Here is a 20,616-nt window from a genome sequence, read left to right on the forward strand (position 1 = left end):
CAGTCATTTGAAGTCTTAGGAGCCCCGAGGGTGGAATCATAGAACTGTAGAGTTGGACGGGACCCTGAGGATCATCTAGTCCAACCCCCCAAAATGCAGAAATATGCAGCTGTCCCATATGGGGATTGAACCTGCGACCTTGGCATTATCAGCACCATGCTCTAACCAACTGAGCTCTCCAGGCTGAACTACAGTGGGACTGTAGGTTATTTCACATTTCAACAACACGTTTTTCTACATGCGAAGTGCCCTTTACAGCTTCTTTAAATTCCTGTAATTAGTTGCAAATCTAGGTGGTGGTCAGTTGGTCCTTTAAGAAATACTGCTTTTCCCCAGGAAGCAGATTGGGCTAAAAAGCAATGCAAATAAAAACAAGCCTGAAGGAATCTGTAGAAAGCTGTGAAAGTTCATGACCGCATTGGAGAACTCCTCACAGTTAAAACAAATTGGATAAAATTATAAACACCCTACAAAGTGGATGTTTCTCAAGATCAGTCTTCCTAATTAGTCAAGTTGGTTTCTTGTTGAATTCGACTTTGAGGAAATGACGAATTTAGAAAAGTAGAGGGAAACGTCCTGTGAATAGTTAGGGAGCAGTGCCACTTAGTGGCCACACAGGAAATTAACCCCAAGCAAAGTGGAATAGAAAGGTTGCAAAGTGGAACAGAAAACTGACTTGTGCTAATTTAAATAGTATGCACGCTTGATAAAAAGAATGAAGGGAATTAGGTGCATTTTAACATTTGGTTTCAGAACAGGCAGTCATAATTTGCTCATTGAGTTTAACGGGGATTATTCCGAGGCAAGTGTATATAGGACTGCATACTTGTCTTATCACCAGTAAGCTAATTCAGGCTTATATGGCTGCTGCATGGATTAGTTAGTGGGTATTTTTACTATGTATGGTATTACAAGTAAATTCTACTCAGAGTAAACATATTAAACGAATCAAATTTAGCCATGTTCATTCATCTCTGTAGTGCAGCTCTGAGGAAAACTTAGTTGAATACTATCTGATTTTTTGTATTCATATGTATAGGTTAAATTAGTCTGCATTTAAATTTATTTTAAAAAGAGTCAAGTTGCAATATGCTGAAGCTGCATTCAAATCAATGTGGTTTGCTTTCAAGTAAAAAAACAATAGGACTGAGCTGGACACTTGAGGAGAAAGATACCAGAACAGGCTTCAAATCACATACCACAGTTTCCCTTTAAAGATTTCACTTCCTTTTGCTTACAGTTCTGTAATCACAACTACTAATATTAATTACCACTCTCTTCCTACCTACATACTGACCACTCTTTGATTTCTTTAGATTAGTTTTGGGGAACCTGCGGTGCTCCAGAACTCCCATCATCCCTGACCACTGGCCATTGCTGGCTGGGCATGATGGGAACTAAACCTCTGACAGGTTTCCCTCCCCTGGTGTAAGGAAGAGAGTTAATCAATGAACATCTAGGCAGAGAATGCCATTAGCACTTGTGACCACAGAACTTACTGTGGATTAAGTATTCTGTATTTAAAAGTTTAACATTGTGAATGCACAATCCCGTGCACTGTGTCAAAAGAAGTTTGCTCCCTTTTGTGTTTAGAGATGCGGCTGATGTGGACCCAAATGCTACAATGTTTGTATTAGCAGAATGGCAAAGTTGTATGGCTTTTTAAACTAACCAATGCAGCATATGTCCACTGACGGGACTATCACCTATTGGACCTTTGCAGCTTGCCTTCTTTGTTTTGAGTTGGTACCCTTAACTTTCTCGAAATATAAGAATGTGCGCCCATCATTCCTTCAATCTCCCAAGGAACACTGTTACTGGCAAAAGTACTGAGAGTTGGAGCATTGGTGGAGACACAAAACTCTACAGGTTTTCCAGGTAAAAAGTCCCCTGACTTCTGGTACCAGAGAAGAACTTGCTCATTGGGGTGAAGTACTGATTTCTTGGTTCTGTGCAGGTTGTAGTCTGGGAAAGAAATGATCTGCCTCTTGCATTCTGGGCAAGTTGTCCAGGATTGTTTATCAAGAAAATGGCCATGGAGCACATCACTGCATGTGACAATTGCGTTTGTGTATTTCACAGCAAGTATTCAAACTAGGAAGTTGCAGGTGGAGTTTCTTAGCCTTCTATTTACCATGTGTACATTTTTAAATGGGTAGCATAATGATGAGCTTTCCCTCTGCTCTTCTCACACCAGCACCATCCCAGTTTCCATGATGCTGCGGATATTCAGTAGGCATATATGACCAGTTTCCCCAGGTGCAACCACTGGCCTGGTTTGCATGTCACAAAAACTGAAACCATGACTTAATGCACATGTGCATGTTCCTGGAGAGGAGCTCACAGCCACTTTGCTGCTTCCTAGTTATTTGCAGCACAGACCTAAACCGTGTCATTCAAACCCAGTTTGTGGTTTAGCTCTCCTGAATACACAACCACAAGCCATAAAGCAGGTATGGGGAAACTCTGACCCACCAGATGTTGCTGAACTACAACTGTTATCACCCCTAATCACAGGCCACACTTGCTAGGGCTGATGGGAGTTGTAGTTCAGCAACATTTAGAGTGCCGACTCCTGTTGTAAACCATGGGGCAAACCTCAGTTACAGTACATGGTTATTACACTCAAGCCAGGGTTTGGACAACAGCCTAAGCCATGTTGTGGCCCAGCACAAGACAGTGGCACAGCAGAATGACCAGGGAGGAGCAATCTAGATATAATAGCCACAAACCCTCCAAGTGTCCTATTTTATAGGGACGTCCCTGATTTAGAGAAGCCATCCCAGTTTCTGATTTCATCCTGGAATGTCCCACTTTTCCTTAGGATGTCCCTATGTTCATTGGAGAAATGTTGGACAGCATGGAGTTATCTGACCTCCAAGCCATCTGAAGGCAATCTTGTATAGGGACCCGTCTGGCGTAGCTGGGGCAACCCAGTAAGCTGTGTGGTATATAAATAGTAAAATTATTATGGAATGGGGTGTCCCTATTTTCCTCAGAGAAGTGTTGGAGGGTATGTAGCCATGTTTGCACTAAGCCATGGTTCGGCTCCTGTAAAAAAGTGGGTTCACATCAGGCTCAGTGAAGAGAGGAGCTACTTATACCCAACAGAAGATGGTCAGCTGGCAGAAATGCCAAGAAGGAAATGGTGCACAATAGATCAATGGGAGCCCAAAGCAAAAAGTATACCCAGGGAAATGTTAGGACTGGGTGAGGTGGAATCCTATATAGGACTAGCAAATTTATTCAGTGTGTCAATCTTTTAAGGGTTGGAATGGCATGGGACTGGCTGGTGCTCTGAACTCCAACCTGCAAACGCAGCAATGTTTCATTTCAGACTCCCAAGGGGAAAGTTGGGCTGCAGGTTCTGTCTCTGAAAGTTGCTCCACCTACATCATCCAGTTCTGATTTTCTGATGGGGCATCTACTCTTCTAACTGCAGGAATGGCAGACACAGATATGTTGGACAATTGCTTCCCGGTTAGGCCTCTAAAATGAGCCTTTGGGAGAGGAAAGCCTCTTTAACTGGGTCTCTGTCGTGGTTCATTGCCCCCACAGACCCCGTTAAGAACGTCTGCAACCCCCTGGAATCTTGCACCACTAGGAGACTGGAGCGGCGTGTGACAATATTTAGCTGCAGGCACACTTGTTAAGAAACAGCGCCAAATGTAAAGGCTCCAGACAAACCAATATCCTACCCTATCTGGCTACAGAGAAAGTTGCCCATACGGTGTTGCATGAGCAAGAAGTATCCTAATGTTTTCCCTTCCATGGAATAAGAGAACAGAACTTTGCACCATGCCCTCTGCTGGTAAAAAGGATGAAATTCATAAATATCTAGTAAAAGTGATTCAACTGAAAGGAAATGTATCTTCAGGCCAGTTAGCTATGATAATTAACCAGTTTTTGTTTTATTTTGAATCTATGTAGAGAATTTATATTTTAGGGATTATTATCCTACTCCAGTGAGAACATTCGGAATAGTAACACATAAACGCAAGATGTGTAAAATATTAGCAATATTATTGTTTTTTTAATGCTATAATACTAAAATCTCCAGCTCATCCATAACCTGATGAAATGAAAACCTATTCTTGATTTTAGAGGTAACAGCAACTCTCAAAGAGGTTTAAAAAATGTATAAACCTACTCACCCAATACACTACAAGACAAATATCTCACACTGATGTTTTAAAATCATGAATTAATTGTGGTGCATTTCAACCCAATACCAGATTAGCAAAGTGTAAGAGGGTCATAACTTCTACCACCTTCCCTGGTAACCCTCAACAAAAACCCAAGTTCAGTCTTGAAACCACACTTGTCTGAAAAAAAGGCGGTAGCTAAAATGATTAATAAGAGAACAGGAAAGAGAAGGGAAATAAAAGAAAATCAAATTGGGCAGAATGAGATAGCCTCCCTATTTCATTCGCAGGAAATTCATCCAGATTTTCTGGAAGAGTTTTGATTACTGTCTTCCATTCTAAGCCAGGCATCCTTTCACAGCCTGGTCTATCAAACTCATCCTAAAACATTGGGCAGTTTGCAATGCTGTAGAATTTATCAAGGCCAACTTTTGTAGGCATCCAGTTGTCAACGAAGCAAGAACATGTTCAACAACTTCTACTCTGCTAAGATATCTTCTAGTTCTTAGGGTGGGCAACGTGGAGGTAAAGGGTTGCATCCAGTACTAGCCATACAAAGTGTAGACCCTTTGAAATTAAACAAGTACTGACTCATTTGGTTTAAATCTTACACTCTTCCAGTTCTTATAGAGAGCAGTATGTCGATCACATGATTGTACTAAAGGGGAAATTTCATTTTAATAGCACAGACAGGCCTGCAATTGCACTTCTAGCAAACTTTGGGGAGAAATGGATCAGAAGCCAAGCTTTCCAAAATTCCAGAAAGAGGATAAATAGATAGGGCTGAGCTATCAGAATAATCCCACTCCACAGCTATATATTTCTGTTAATGTTGGACATCATGCAACCAAACCAATTTCATGATGCAGGTTTGGGAGATATATGTTGCCATTTGGAGCACTGAAATCCCATCTCTGACCATTAGACATTTTATACCAACCTTAAATTTTGAATTTTTCAGCAGGCATTGCCCCCATACTTTCAAGCATATGTTTCATAAATGCTGAAGACTAGATGCTTTCTCTTTCAAATATGAAAGCTGACGTTTGGAGCAATCCGTATTCTGTACTGATCTACTACATTCTGTGCACTTTTACAGAACACACGCTTTTCAAGATGAATTATTCTTTTTTAAAAATACAAAGTGGTATGTCTTCTGACACCTAAGTGATTCCAGAATGAGTGAAGAAATGTTATGTTTTATGTTGTGAACTGCCCTGATATCTGCGGGTGAAGGGCAGTGTATAAATTTAATAAATAATTATTATTATTTTAAAAAGAAATCTGAAATTGTGAATGTCAAAATATTCAGGAAATGAATGAAATATTTGTCAATGCACATGTTGTACACATATTTTAATGGTTAATGAGCAATATCGAAGGGACAAAAACAAATGTGGGACATTTCCTCTCTCCCCCAACAACTTTCCTTTTGTAGCTGCTGCCATGTAAGCACTTCTAAATTGGTCAAAAGCTGAAAATAAAAGGACTGCTACTAAGCATTTGAAAGGTACTGCTTCCAATAACTTCTCTGCAACTAAACCAAAAGGCATGCAAGTTCCAAGAGGAACCAAGGCATCCTGGGACCCTCATCCTCAACCCCTCCTTGAAAATGAATGGGCCCTTTTTAAAGCCAGTTTCTTGAACAAGGGGAATCCAAGCTATGCGACTCCACAATCCAAGTCTTGGTGCGTGGATTTGCTTTTAAAAATATATATAAAAAATACAGTCATAACTCATGTTATGTTCTTTCAGGTTACATCCTGCGGCGACCCAGACGTACCGGAAAGGGTTACTTCCAGGTTTCGCCGCTTGCGCAAGCGCAGATGAGCAAAATGGCGTCACGCACATGCGCAGAAGCGGCGAATTGCAACCTGTGTGTGCGCAGATGCGCCTCTGCGGGCTGCGTTCTTTTCACGTTGCGAATGGGCCTCTGGAACGGATCCCGTTCGCAACCAGAGGTACCACAGTATTCTATTTCTGCTATTCAGAGGAGGAGATGCAAAAGAGAGAGCTAGGCAGAGCAGTAAAGACCACAGAAATTCTTGTTTGGAGTTCTGAGAATTCAACAGATATTTCAATCTGCATTTTAGAGCTTATCTTGTGATCATTAAGTCCAGAAACATGTTGGGGTTTTTTTTGTAAAACACACACACAAGCCAATAGTCACAGAGTCCTGAATTTTGCCTCAAAAATGCACATTCATTCATTCTTAACAGGGGCTCTCCCTTTTATGATTACCTCCTCACCTCTACTTTGGGTCCCCATCAGACCACTCCCCCATCCATGCATTGGGAGAAAGATCTGACGATGGGAGCCCCATCAACATGCACAGGTTCCCTGTGTGACTCTGTACCCCAACCGCACAGGGTTCTAAATCGCATGAGGAGCCTGTCTGCACAGAGCAGGATCCACTCCTCAGATCTTCTTCCCAATGCAGAGTGGGTAGCTAGTTGATGGAGGGGCCACATCCAGCAACCAGAGCCTTGCTGCCCCCACTGATCCAATTGCAAACATGTGGGAAGATTTAGTTATTTCCCCTTTTGCTTTAGCTATTCTGTGCTTGTGGCCAAAATGTATAAATAAGCACCTCCAGATGTAGCATGCATGTACACTTCATTAGCGAGTCTCCCTAGTAAAAGAAAACAAACCATCTAGCTGCATGCACAGAATGGCAATACGTATATTCAACCAAGGAGACTATTCCTACACTGTTCTTTAGATTGGCAGTATTTGGTAGTAGTTTTTCTGCCACTCTATTCTGACATTTTACACCCATTCGGATTTTTTGGATCTGGAGCAGCCAGCACTGCTGCAGACAGATTGGACATCCGAAGCCTTTCTCTCAAGGGAAGAATAATGAACCGAGGGCTTGTGGCTACTTGCAGGCGAATGGGCTCCATAACGGCACCCGTCCAGGGTTTTAAAAACCAATGCTCCTTTGAGAACGCCTGGCGGCTGCTCAAATCTCAATTGCTCACAGGAGATCTCTGGCTGCTCACTGTCATGGAAAGATACCCCCTTGCCCTCTTGGTGGGCAGCTCCAACACACGATTTGTTACTACTGTTGCTGCTGTAGAGGTTAGGGCCATTTTTTTGCTGAGGATTGAACACAGCTTGAAAGGAGCACACTTCCTTCACCTCTCGGCCAAGCAAACAGTTGCTGCAGTTGTCAATGACGGCTGTGTTGCCTTGGCCCCCCAGCAAATCATTGCTTAGCTTGTCCCCTTGGTGCAGCAGGCCAGGACTGCATTTCTCTCCGGCCGTGAAACTTTCTGACAGCAGCTTCCTTCTCCGATTCCTCACAGCATTGGTTCGGAAGGCAAAGCCCAGATCAACAAGGCTGAGGAAGAATGAGAGGCTGCTGAGCCCCCAGATGAAAAGCATCATGATGGATTTTTCTGTGGGCCTGGAGATGTAGCAGTCCACGTAACTCGAACAAGGGGATTGGTTACAGGAGAAACGTCTTGGAACAAAGAATCCAAAGAGGTAATAGTGCCCCACTCCAAAGCTGGCCTCTGTCAATATTCTCAGAAGAAGGTGAACTGCATACGCCCTGGAAAAATCAGGAACAGCCATTTCGTTTCCTGTATAGGCGACTCTGCTCCTTTTCCCTTTGGACGATTTCTTTGCGACTTTGCCGCCCGCCGAAGGTTTGATCTCTTTGTAACGACGGTAGGCTGCGGAATGTGCTTTCACAACTTGCCTGCACACTTTGTGCAATACGTAGACGCCAAAGATGGCGTAAGGGAGCAAGACGGACACGGTCTGAATGAGCCAGAAGCGAAAGTGGGACACGGGAGCAAAAATGTCGTAACACACATTGGAGCACCCTGGCTGTAAAGTGTTGCAGACAAAGCGTTCCTGCTCATCTTGGTAGAGAGGGTAGGCTGCTAAGAATATCACCATAAACCTCAGCAGGATCACAAGAGTTAACCAAATCTTCCCTAGAAAGGAAGAACAAAGATAGACATGTGATCGCTAAAGGAGTTGTGTCGTATTGTAGAATCCCTGCATATTTTTTACCCTGGTTGGCAACCACACACATACACATACACACACACACACCAGCTTCACCAATTGGCTCACTCATACACCAGCCAACCAGCAGGCAAGAGGGTAAATTACAGTTGCCATATTTCAAAAAGTGAACAGAAAAGTTGTTGAGGTGTTGTTGTTGTTTTTTGAGAATTTAAGTTTTGAGCTATTTTTAAGGAAATTCGCCAAAATCTAGACTTCCGACAGGAGTTGCCATACATCTGGATTTCCCTGGAGATTTCAGAGATTTCCGCTCAGACACTGTTTCCGACTGCCGTATTCCAGCTATGTCTGGGAAATTCCAGATGTATGGTAACCCTGCTCTAGATATTCCATGCATACAGCAACAGAGGGCTTTGGTTAAGAGTTCACCCCTGACACTCAGCTGATTACATCCATTTATCTCTGTTGTCATGTATATGGGAGCCAACAGCTGAGATGCACAGACTTGAGCCCAAAGTTGGGCAAAAGACCCTGAATTGCAGGGGGCTGGACCTGCTTATCCTCACAGATCCTCCCAACTCTATAATTCTATGGTGATAAATTCTGTGAAGGCTCTGTTGCTGTGCACATTAGGAATGGAGGGATGTGAAAGGGTTTTCACTCGCGTCTTGACTCGCATGGCAGAAAGTGCTGAGGTGCATAATGTAGAAATCCTTGAGAAACGAAATGAAGATCGGAGATTATCAGCCTTCCACAACCTAACCGGCTCAAAACATTGTGGGACTACAACATGCCCTGTCCTCATTGGCCTGCGTTCCATCCACCCCACCACCGACTTTAATGTTCTTTTCAGAAGGTTTTTCAATACCTCAGCAAACCTTGGGCTTCCTTTGAGCCTCCCGCAGTTCCTCCAGCACCTCATGGATGGGCCACTTTGGCTATCTGGGGTGCAGCACTCAGATAACAGAGTTGGCTATTATTACAGTGGTACCTCAGGTTAAGTACTTAATTCGTTCCGGAGGTCCATACTTAACCTGAAACTGTTCTTAACCTGAGGTACCACTTTAGCTAATGGGGCCTCCTGCTGCCACCGCGCCGCCAGAGCACGATTTCTGTTCTCATCCTGAAGCAAAGTTCTTAACCTGAAGTACTATTTTTGGGTTAGCAGAGTCTGTAACCTGAAGCGTATGTAACCTGAGGTACCACTGTACAGACGATTTGAGGATTTCTCCTAAGATACACCTGGCAACATTTCTCAGGAGAGGCTTCCCAATTCTGAAGCATAGGTGGATGTTCTACCTCAGGTGAACATTTGAGAGAAGCTTTTTCCCTTCCCCTTTTTTTAAATAAAGCATAGGAACAGAAGTAGCTACCTTATGCTGAATGAGAGCATTGGTTCATCTAGCTCAGTACGGTTCACACTGACTGGCAGCAGCTCTCTGGGGTTCTTTCTTAGCCCCGAGATGCTGGGGATTGAACCCAGGACATTCTGCAAGCAAAGCAGACGCCCTACCATTGAGCTATGGCCTTTTGCCCAAAGCCTTGGAAGTTCTGCACAGACAGAAATCAGAGGGTCAACAAGCCCAACTTTTCATCACAAGAGAAGAGAAATGGAGATGGAGGAAATGCAAAGCTTTTGGTGTGCACTCTTAGTACTGTTCTTGCTTGTTTGTTTGCTACCTTGAGGGTGGAGCCCCATTTGCTGGGAGAGGAAAAAAATCAGGGGGGAAAGATATATCATAAATACATAATTAAAAAAAAAAATTAAGCACATAGGTTTGGGAACACAAGGCATCTCAGCTCTAGAGAGAGACAATTCTAGAATGCCTTGAACCCATTAAGAGCTTAGCAATGACCTTCGTTAATTTATTTACTCCAAATTGCTGTAGGCAATGTGAATATAAACACCCACAGAAATCACTCTCACTAAGAGGACTGACAGAATCAAGTTTTTTGATCAGTGCAAAGTTAAGGGGGGAACCAGATGTACACATGCTAGCTACTGGCCTCAAAAATTAAACAGAGGACTCAGTGAGAACTTGGTTCAGCAGTTGCCCATCAAATCACTTCAAGCCTCCTTATTTTCATCTGGGATCTGCACTGCTGAAATGATTGCTTAATAAAAGTGAAACTAGGCTATCATGCAAGGCATAATAAGTTCACGTTCTTGCAACTGCATTTGTCTTCATGTGCTATTTTTCTAGAAAAAGAGGTGTTCTCCTATAATGGCATTGGTGCCCATCTGAGAGGTGCCGGAACTGAGTTCCAGCGAGTTCCAGCTGAAATAAAGCCCCGAAACAACTAATGAGAAAGACCAAAAACGGCCCTAAATTTAAATAAAGGATAGACGTCAAACAAATTTTTCATTTACAAGCAAATGTTATTAAAATGCAAATGAGTGGATTCTAGAAACAAGCAAAAATACACACGCACAGAACAAAAACCAGGACAGTTTCCAGAAATTGGGTGCCAACCCTGAACAAAAATTAAGATGTGGGTTTTTGTTTTTTTAATACTCACCAATAATCGTCACATTGTAGCTGACAGCAATGATTAAAAAGCCGACTGAATCCCAACATTCCATGTCTGAACTCACTTGCAGGGATCCCCCACTTACTGAAGGAATACGAAAAAATTGAGCATTTTCAAAAACCACGGCGATCTAAACGGAGAGGGCAAGAAACATTCGAGAGCTGGCCAGGAACAGGAGTAACAAAATCCTCTGCAGAGAGAAATGAGCCTTCCTTAGGAGACCCAGCTAAATACCACAACTTCACAGTCCTATTGATTGCTCTTACCTCTGCCCCGACAACTGCAAGAAGACAAAAGGCAACAGGAATTATCTCTGCCATTGTCGGCTATTCTTACTCTCCCGGGGCATTCCAGCCTCCTGAAATTGCTGGGATAGTTCAGTGGTGAAAGAGAAATCAAGCAGTGGAAGAAATAATAGAAGCGGCTTTGTTTCTCCCCCGACAAGTGATAAAAATGGATAACGTGAGGAAAGAGGATACTGAAACATCAAGTGTTATGTCTGCAAATGGCATTTTCCTCTACAGCAGCGCCATATGAAACGAGAAATAAAATCCAGCTTCCAAAAGATGGTCACACGGTAGTGTCACCAACGGAAATCAGTGGTGTCTCTGCACATTCCTATTTCTCTCTCCTCAGTAAATGAACAGGAAATTTATTCCTGTGGGACAACAAAGCCCTGAACCTGGGGACATGAAACCTGCCTTGCTCCCTCAGTGTTGGGCGGCCTGGTCTTTAAAAGCACGAACGCTGAGAGGTGGCAGCAAAAGTGTGTCTGTGCGGAATGCCTTCCGCAGAGGTGCTCATAATATACAGTATCTCCTTCCTCACACATTCCGCCCCTCAAAGGAAATTAATGGGAGTGGTATATAAAATTATACATGGCGCAGAGATATAATAAAACTTGGTGGGTCTGCCAAATAAAACTGAATTTCAGAAGGTTCAGGTCAGACAAAAGGAAATATTTATTCACTCACACTGTGCCTAGTTACAACTACGGCTGTGGTGGACACCACATTGGAAGGCGATTTTAGCAGGGGATTACTTACATTTATGGATGATAAGGCTTGTCAATGCCCACTAGTCATGGTGGCTTATATATTACCTCAAGTATTAGGGGCAGTGTGGCAGTCCCTGTGAAACACCAGTGGAAGAGAGATGTTGCACTCACATCCTGCTTATCGACTTTCCATAGATAACCGATTGACAGAGTTGGCCCTACCATTAGGCAAAGTGAGGCCATCGCCTCTGGCGGTACGATGGAGGTGGCAGGGTCAGCACTCCCCAACTGTTAGCACCATCTGAACTGTGTCTCCTCAGAAGTATGCCCTACTGAATTCAGTTGAACATATGCCCAGATATGTGGAGGATTGCAGCCTCCATCCATCATACTTAAAAGAGCAGATCCAATAAAATGAAACATTTCAATGGGACGTAGGACTAAGCCTAGATACAACCTGCCACATACATATTTCAATGGTTTTACACCTGTATTATTTACTATGTTCTAGCTGAGGGAGTTTAATTTCAACCTATTTTTATTTACATGTCCTCTGTTGCCGTATATGTCCAAATCTCTGGTCTGTGACCGTAATAAATCGATTCAGCCTGTCACCTTAATACAAACACACCCAGCTCTGGGAGTTGTTTGGGTGAAAGGCAGTTCAGAATTTGGAAGAAAAAAAGAATATTACAAAATTGATAACAAAGCCTGTGTTAGGTGCTGTTCTTACCCCATCTTGCACATTATATTTCCTTACAGCTGGCAAGGAGGAACTCCAGCCCACAGACCTAATCCGGATAACCATGCCTCTTACTCCAGTCCCTGGCACTCCCATGGCCCATTTCCTGCAAACCACACTACTTCTCCCTCACCTCGTCCCCATCCTGTGCCAGCAAAACAGCCATACAGGAAGAAAAGAGTTTTTAAGGTGGTTCACTTTCTATCCTGTCTATCTGCCAGCTCACCGCATTTCTGTGCTGGCCTCGGAGGAAGAGACTTTCCTTCCTTTGTGGTCAGGGCTGATATCAAGTGAGCTGGCACAGAAGGAACGATCAGTCCTTCTTCCACCATCCCACTCCCTTGTCTGAATGGAACTTCTTGCCTAGGCTATGAGACTGTAGTTTTATGGCATTTTTCCATGCAGTAACTAGAGGAGGGTACCCAAGCACATTGCTGCTTTGCAGCATTCACGAAGCGTTTATTATTTTGGCGATGGGGGGGGTCCCTGTAGGTGCATTATTAAAGTTGCTTAAAAAAAATAAAATATAAGTCACCACTGCAGTTAAAATAAGAATCCTCTACACATTCTTGGGTTTCTCCAGTGACCGTGTTAAAAGACAAAGCTCAAATCTGTTTATTCAGTTACTGAATGAAGATACTGTTTTGTGTGAGCTTCACCCCCTCCAGCCATTTGAGAAAGAGAGATGGTGGCAAGATGGGCCGCTGGATTTTGGCAAGAAAAAGTGATATCCACAAACAGAAGCTGCATTTCAACTAGGGCACAGAGACCAAAGCGACGATAATGAACTGATGCTATGAAACAGGTTTACTTACCTATAATTTTGCCTGTTCTCTTTTAGTAGCCACACACACAGGACTGCGAGTGTGTGGATCGTGGCAAAGAAACAACCAACGCTTCGAGAGGCATTCTTTGTCCTTCCCCTGTTGCAGAAAGCAACAAACACCTTTCCCCTTAATTCTTTTTTGACGTTCTTAGGAGGCTGCATAGAGACCACATTAAGGATACGAAAACACAGAGATCGGGGGCCACCCTACTCTTCATGTTGCTTATCCATCTTCCAGCGCTGCCAAAAAGAAACTCTGGGAATGCAGGATTTAAAACTGTGTTCAAAATCTATCTACTCTTTCAGGTTGAAGGAAAGGGGAGTAAAAGGTGAGATAGGCAGGATCCCCCCCCCCCGCCCCCAATTTCTAGACCAAGGGTGACAACTCCAATGGAGAAGTGGGAAGAGAGGGAGAGGATTCTGTAGTCGCAAGTGCTGGAGAAGGCCTGTTCTCCACAGTTATTTTCACTATTCTGCATCATTTATTCTGGGTTTAGTAGTCATGGGCAGGAGCCAAAAGTCCCCCCTCCAACCACCGGACATTTTATTCAGCCTCCTCTCTTGCTGCTGAGATTTCAGCAGGCTTTCCCTATACCAGAGGTCAGCAAACTTTTTAAGCAGGGGGCCAGTCCACTGTCCCTCAGACCTTGTAGGGGGCCAAACTATATTTTGAGGGGGAAATGAACAAAATGCCCCACAAATAATCCAGCATTTTAAATAAAAAGACACATTCTACTCATGTAAAAACACAGAGATTCCAGGACTGTCCGTGGGCCAGATTTAGAAGGTGATTGGGCCAGATCCGGCCCCTGGACCTTAGTTTGCCTACCCATGCCCTATACCTTTGCAAGCGTTTTTTCATATCTATAAAAGGGAAATACCACAACACCACATGCTAAGCTTCCACCAAGACCAACACCAGCTCTGCCAAGACCACGTGTTAAACAAGGGTGCCACTTTGGGGCAGAAGACCAGGGTCCCAGTCAGGAGAATGGACAGGGGGCGCCAAATGCACCAGAACTGGCTGAACTCATTTTGAAGGAAGCAAAGTAATGCACTTTACTATCTAAAGAGCTCTATCTGCCCAGTAAAACCAGCAAGTGCAGAGTCTACAATTATCTAAATGCACTGCCGTTTGCCAATGCTTCTTTGCAAAGCAATGTCCTTTTGGATCAGTTCTGCTTTTAGCTGAAGCGGTGTGATGCTTAGAATATTGGACTAGGATCTGGGAGGCTAGGGTTCAAATCGCCACTCAACCTTGGTTCAGTCAGTTTCCTTCAGTCTAGCCTACTTCATTGGATTGTCATGGGGATAAAACAGAGGAAGAAGTGAGCTTCTTGGAAGAAAGATGGGGTGTAAATAGAATAATAAACAGATCAAATGTATGAGTGCATAATGGGGTTTGCTTTTGCAATAGGGTTACACCTTTGTAATCACAGCAGTGAATCAGCTTGAAAACACAGGGCACTATTAACAAGCCAGAATTTTCCAGCAGTTTTTAGCAACCTTTGATGAGAGGGAAACAGATCTCCTAGGAACAGTAAACTTTATGGAATCATCCAGAGAAGAACCCTAAGAAAATAATAATGCTCAAGTAGTGCAAAAAAGTAAAATTAACAAAATTAAAAATAAAACCCACATTTAACAGATTTTGTTTTGTTTTTTAATTTTTAGTGCAAGAAACATAACCAAGTTAAATCACAGAATCAGTACTAATTGAAGAATATGGAAAATTCTCCTATACAGAGGTAGAATCCAGTGCACAAGGCTAAAACGATATCCAATATAGTCTAAACAAGACTGAGCCAGGTTTTACGGAATCCACTTGAAATTTTACAATAAATAGACTATACAATCTTTAAAGTTGTTTAATAAATTTCACAAAATTATAGTAGATGCATTGAGAACTTTACATAATGCAAACCTTGCTCTCTTTCTGATCTTCCCTTACTCCAGCCTTCCACAACCTGCTGCCCTCAAGATGTTTTAGATTACAACTCCCACTGGTCCAAACCAGTTGTAATCCAATGCATTTGGAGGGACTTGGTTGGGGAAGGCTGTCCTATACCCACTGCAAACTGTGCTTGCTAGAAAGTCAGCCCCAAAATGTTCTGCAGACCGTTGATAAAACAACTCCATGTACAATTACATTTCTATTGGGAGAGGCACCATAACCAAATTCTAACAAAAGCTGGCCTTTTTCACTCTCGCTCCTCTCTTTTCTTTAAAGAATTTTAAAATTTGAAACATTCTAGTCAAGGAAAAGGCAAAGGCAAAAGGGGGACCCTCAAAACTCGATAGAATCAAAGTTTCGCTATATTGGCACAGTAATAAAAATAGTAGCAACAATAATAACAAAGTAATGAGAATTAAACTGATTGGGGAACATAGATGGGCAAAACCTTCATGTCATGTAATACATGTTAGTAGAAAACTCTACTTAGTTATTAGCAATTTAACCTCATCAGTGTGTGTTACCCTTTTAAGGCAGATAGCATAAGCAAGGACACAGTTGTCTGATAAAAAACCTTTAGTGCTCTGGGCTCATAAGCATATTTAGGGAACACAGAGGGAGCATCATTCTGTGTTCCTGATTCGGCACTGTGGAACCAAGCTAGTAGCATGGTAAGTGTCTCAGGGAAGGGAAGGGAAGCTGGGGCTCTTCTAATATTGTACTACAACTCCCATAATCCCTGACCATGCTGGTTGAGGCTGGCGGGAGATGCGAGTCCACCATCTGGAGGACCACAGATTCCCCATTTCTGTCCTAAGAAAACCAAGATCTCCTGCCTACCCAGGACTGGGGAGCTGGCTGTGTAGGTGATAAGAGCCTCGACTGTAGGCCTACTAGGAACCAGCATGTCTAAGCCACGCTAACTTGCACTCCTTAGTCAATATCCCCAGACGGAAACATGAATTCACACGAGAGAATTAAGCGCTTTCTGTTTCTTATGCAGCAGCTCACAGAAGTAGGGAGCAGTTGTTCGGTTGCCTCTTTAGTAACAGGAGCTGTCGCAGAAGAAATCGAGAAAAAACTTTCAGGTGTGCAGACATACCTCCTCTTTGGCATCCTGTAGGGACTGGAAGCAAAGAGCTTCCCATAATCAGAGCCGCATGGATGTGCTCTTGTCACATGAAACAGTTGGGTTGGAAATGTCAAGTGAACAATTCCTAATAGGGGTTTTAAGGCTCAATGAGACCAGATAAAGAAATGTGTAAGGTCATGTCTCCTGCAAGAGATGACACTGAAGCTAATGGTAGTAGCTCAGGATGATAGCTTGTCCTGCACAACACCCAAGGAGAGCAGGGTGCAAGTGCACATCTGGAATAGGAGTTTCTGCAGAAGATGCTCTGGTGGAATGTGATGTGTATGGTTTCACTTGAGTAGTGCATGTGGAGCAAGTGCCACACATCGAAGACGAGGCCTCGTCTATTTCGCTGTAGCTTGCACAGGAGAATTTGTGGAGCTTCAAGATCACGGAACTTACTGCACAACTGATTTTGGTTTTTGTTTGTCTTATGCATCGTAAAATGGCATCCTTCTCAAAATGTGCAAAATAATTCATAGATGCTTATATAGAGCACAAGGCTTTTTCCCCTTTCCTTTTTTTTCAGAGATAACGTGATTTGCTTTATATCAAAAAGGTATTCAATTCGTTTATCCCATTAAGGAAAAGAAGGGTGGGAACCAGTAGTAACAACAACAGAAGTACAATATAATCAACAAAGCAACAAAATTTTCTTCACAGTTTGCATTTTGTTTAAATTTCTAGAAGCACCTACACTGAAAAATGCATTTTAACGGTTTTTATTCTGAAATCTAACCTGTGACAAAACACTTGGTAAAATTAATATAGATTTCTTCTTCTTCTCCTCTTCCTCCTTCTTCTTCCATGGACCCTTTTCCACTAAAACAAAAACTCTTTTTTTCATTTTTTTCTATTTTATACAAACAGATTGGTTTCCATTTAAAGTAAACATATAAAAAACTTGAGGCTATTGCTTGCAACATTGAACCAGGAAGTGAAGGAAATCATCTGTCTCTGCCATACAAAAGAAGATTCTCTCTCTTTCTCTCCCACTTTCTCTCTCACTTAATCTCTGCTAAATCTCTAAATGCAGTGAAAAAACTTGCAAACAAAAAAAGGACTACTGCCTCCAATGCAAATTTCACCTCCTTGGCCCAAGTTCCACTCTCACCTGGATCCTTCCAACAACCATAACTTTATAGTAAGGAAAAATAAAACTATCCCAAAGAACATAGGAAGGCACATGCAGCCACACATACTATGAAGCAGCCAGCATCCGAGATGCAACCTGTGGGAACGCACCACGGACACGGTCGCTATAAATTTAAAAAAGAAAGAATTCCAAACAATCACCTGATCTTCTTTTTTTTGTATACTTTTGGTTCAGCACTAGAAATCAAGTCAAATTTTGTTTTTTCAAAAAATACAACAAAGGCGTACGAGAAACAAAATATGCATAATAATTAAGGGGGAGAAAAGGCTAATAAAACAGCTTATGAAGGGAAGCCTAGTGGATGGAGTAGGATGGAGGCGATGGGAGAGAAGAAAACAACCGATGGCGTCTGGTTTGGAGGCTTGTGCTACAGTAGATACTGCCTTCTTCATCCTTGCTGCTTTGCAGAAGCATGAAAAGCGACTCCCAGACAAACAGCAAGGGAGGAATGAAAAAAGATATAAAACCCAGAAAGCCAATGGAAAACACTGAAGAGAAAGTGAAATACTTTCAAAATCCTCTCTCATAGTGCTTCTTCCAAGCCGATATTGTGGTGCGTTTTTAAAATTCCCATGCTATTGTCTCTGCGGAGGATCTTTTTCTTTTTAATAACACACACACTTGCTTTTCTGTTCTTCCAAGCATATGTATGTAGTTTGCCTTTTCCTCACATAAAAAAGGACAAATCTGCAGCAAAACAACAGAACCAGCTTTCTTCCGAAGTTCTTCCCGATGTACTGACATCTCTCTCCTGTCCGTATATTTATTCTTGTGTGCTACGCAACGGGGGAGGCACTGTAAAGGCAGATCTAAAAACAAGAATAAGGAGAAGGGGGGGGGAAAGAACGAGAGGGGGAAATAACAACCCCCTCCCTCCCAAAGTTGATGATAGAAACAGTATTTCTGAGGACTATCCAAGACTTCAAACATTAGGAGATAATCGCAGGTGACCACCTAACTACAGTCAGATTGTCCGAACTGACTGACCGTTTCTTTGCTGATTTCCTGAAGTCCTTATACTTGTCTTCACACAAGCGGGAGATGGCCTGTAGGGAGATGGGCAAGGGAGAAAGGTCAGACACGTGAAATAGCCTAGTACTGACTGCTCCGACTGGCAGTAGCTCTCTAAGGCTTCAGGAAGAGGAAAGTCTTTCCCATTCTCTGCGTTCTACCTGACCCTTTTAACTAGAAATACCAGGGCTAGACCTGGGCTTTGCTTACCCCAAAAAACTGGAGATGCCATGGCTTTACTTTGGGGCTTTCTGATTGCAAGCCCATGCTCTGCCACCTAAGCTATGACCCCTCCATCTTTCTTTGTAATCCAAGCCTGGCGAAGTTGAGACCCTAGCAAGCCAAAAACAGCCTGTCTGCCATGCAGGCCACCCAGGTGCTAACTAACCCCCTTCCTGTTCCATTACTCCAATTTTGTAGCCCATCTAGATAGGAGGAGGAGTTTGGATTTGATATCCCGCTTTATCACTACCCAAAGGCGTCTCAAAGCAGCCAACATTCTCCTTTCCCCTTCCTCCCCCGCAACAAACACTCTGTGAGGTGAGTGGGGCTGAGAGACTTCAGAGAAGTGTGACTGGCCCAAGGTCACCCAGCAGCTGCATGTGGAGGAGCGGAGACGCGAACCCGGTTCCCCAGATTACGAGACTACCGCTCTTAACCACTACACCACACTGGCTCTGGTGGTTAGCAATGGCAATGATCCCTCTCTCTCCCAACTTTGTGACATCCCAACTTTGCTCTTTCATTTATCTTGCTATTGTACAGTATGACACTGTTGTAAATTGATTGCTTTGTTTGTTGTGTGTTTACACACACACACACACACCTTAAAGCCTACACTCAAGTTTTTCTAGTGGGCTTACATCTTGTTTGAAATTTTTCAGAGAGTGCAAAATAAAAGGTCAGCTTGCCACATCCACAAGGTGCTTGCGATGGGAGGAGATCAAGGGTCTCACCTCAAGTTTATATGCCCTGTCCCTGCTGAGCGGCTCCAATGGAAAGCTCAGGTTGTTTGCTTCTGCCAGGGATCGCAAATCAAAATAATACTTGGCATAAACACTGGAGGGAACATTAATGTTGAACTGCAACAACTCAAGAAACTGGCGTTCCAACTCATTCCTGCAAAATAAATAGCAAGGCACGTTTTAAACTCTTGACCCGAAGGACAATAATTTACTTTGTCTTATAACAGGCTGACGCCAGAGAAAGAAAACGTATTTTAAGCTTGTCACAGACATCTCATGGGAACCTGAGCTATCTTCAGCCCAGGCAGTTTGGGGACAGTTTCTCCTCCCCACCCACCCAAATGTTCAGGTTCAACAAAAGGTTGTCATACGTAAGCTTTTATCTCATGTTTGTTAATGGACTATCAAGCATTCATTTCCATTGCATGCTTGTGGCTCACTTCCCAGCAATGGCCAAGTATGAAATTTAACAGCAGATGCTCAGTCGTCAATACAAAACAAAAAAAAAAATTGCATTAGATCAGTCATGTGCTTCAGTTGCTTGTGATTTACTTGGTCAGACAAGTTCCAGCACATTTTGACTTGTATAAGGAATTTTGGACTGTAACAGGACTACACAATATAATCTGTAGGGGAATCAAATTCTCTTTGTATTATGAGCTTTTAAATAGGGCTTTTTGTATACTGTTGAATTTAATTCCAAAGCAGCATCTGTTCCCCAAGCTAACACACATAAATATAAACAAGCTCAGATTGACTTTCCCCATTTTTGATGTACCTGTGTAGGAAACTCCAATGCTTCACAATGGAAGAAGAGGTATAACCAGAACACCCTGAGGCAAAGGGAGTGTAAGACAAGGAACTATCCTACTTTGATGAAGTCTGAAAGCCGCTCCTTCACTTGCCTCCTCTGCTCTCTTCCTCTTTCATGCGTTTGACTAAAGCTTCCCTTCCTCCTTACTCTGTAAAACTAACCCATGTCTTCTTGAAAGTTGCAAAGATTTTAGAATTCTGCTTGATTTCTGTTTAGGTACACCAAGGTACATCAAGCGTGAGCAATTGCACCCACATAAAGCAGACGATAAAGAAAGCCACTCTGCAATGTGTTAGACTGCCATCATTCAAGCCTGCAGCGAAGCATAACTAGAATAAGACTATCAATGGCTACCAGCCAG

The 20,616-nt window shown here is 42.9% G+C and overlaps 2 protein-coding genes across 4 annotated transcripts in view; both read right to left on the minus strand.

The window, feature by feature from the left end:
• Nucleotides 1–5,873: 5,873 nt before the first annotated feature.
• On the minus strand, nucleotides 5,874–13,304 carry GJD4 (gap junction protein delta 4). Of its 3 annotated transcripts, XM_083705067.1 has the most exons (3): nucleotides 13,213–13,304; nucleotides 10,647–11,789; nucleotides 5,874–8,092 (listed from the first exon to the last, which is right to left on the minus strand). In XM_083705067.1, exons 2-3 carry the CDS (start codon nucleotides 10,708–10,710, stop codon nucleotides 6,915–6,917), a joined length of 1,242 nt encoding a protein of 413 aa, XP_083561193.1. In that variant the 5' UTR covers nucleotides 10,711–11,789; nucleotides 13,213–13,304; the 3' UTR covers nucleotides 5,874–6,914. The 3 variants fall into 3 exon arrangements, with proteins under 3 accessions (XP_083561193.1, XP_083561192.1, XP_083561194.1); XM_083705066.1 differs by lacking the exon at nucleotides 13,213–13,304 and having other exon boundaries at nucleotides 10,647–12,007; XM_083705068.1 differs by lacking the exons at nucleotides 10,647–11,789; nucleotides 13,213–13,304 and adding an exon at nucleotides 8,755–9,087.
• Nucleotides 13,305–14,872: 1,568 nt separating this feature from the next.
• Nucleotides 14,873–20,616, minus strand: part of CCNY (cyclin Y) — a 113,484-nt gene continuing 107,740 nt past the window's right edge. The window contains exons 9-10 of the mRNA XM_083705113.1: nucleotides 19,433–19,595; nucleotides 14,873–18,511 (exon numbers count right to left, since the gene is read on the minus strand). Of these exons, the coding sequence (XP_083561239.1) occupies nucleotides 18,395–18,511; nucleotides 19,433–19,595 (280 nt within the window). The 3' untranslated portion in view covers nucleotides 14,873–18,394. The remainder of the gene's footprint in view (nucleotides 18,512–19,432; nucleotides 19,596–20,616) is intronic.

The sequence above is a fragment of the Podarcis gaigeae genome (assembly GCF_964106915.1).
Source record: "Podarcis gaigeae genome assembly, chromosome: 12".
NCBI lineage: Eukaryota > Metazoa > Chordata > Lepidosauria > Squamata > Lacertidae > Podarcis > Podarcis gaigeae.

Excerpts from the sequence above, each read along its gene's own strand:
- GJD4 (XM_083705067.1), bottom strand. The coding sequence starts at position 10,710 with ATGGAATGTTGGGATTCAGTCGGCTTTTTAATCATTGCTGTCAGCTAC. Across the intron at positions 8,093-10,646 it reads CTACAATGTGACGATTATTG|GGAAGATTTGGTTAACTCTT; the intron begins GTGAGTATTAAA and ends CTTCCTTTCTAG.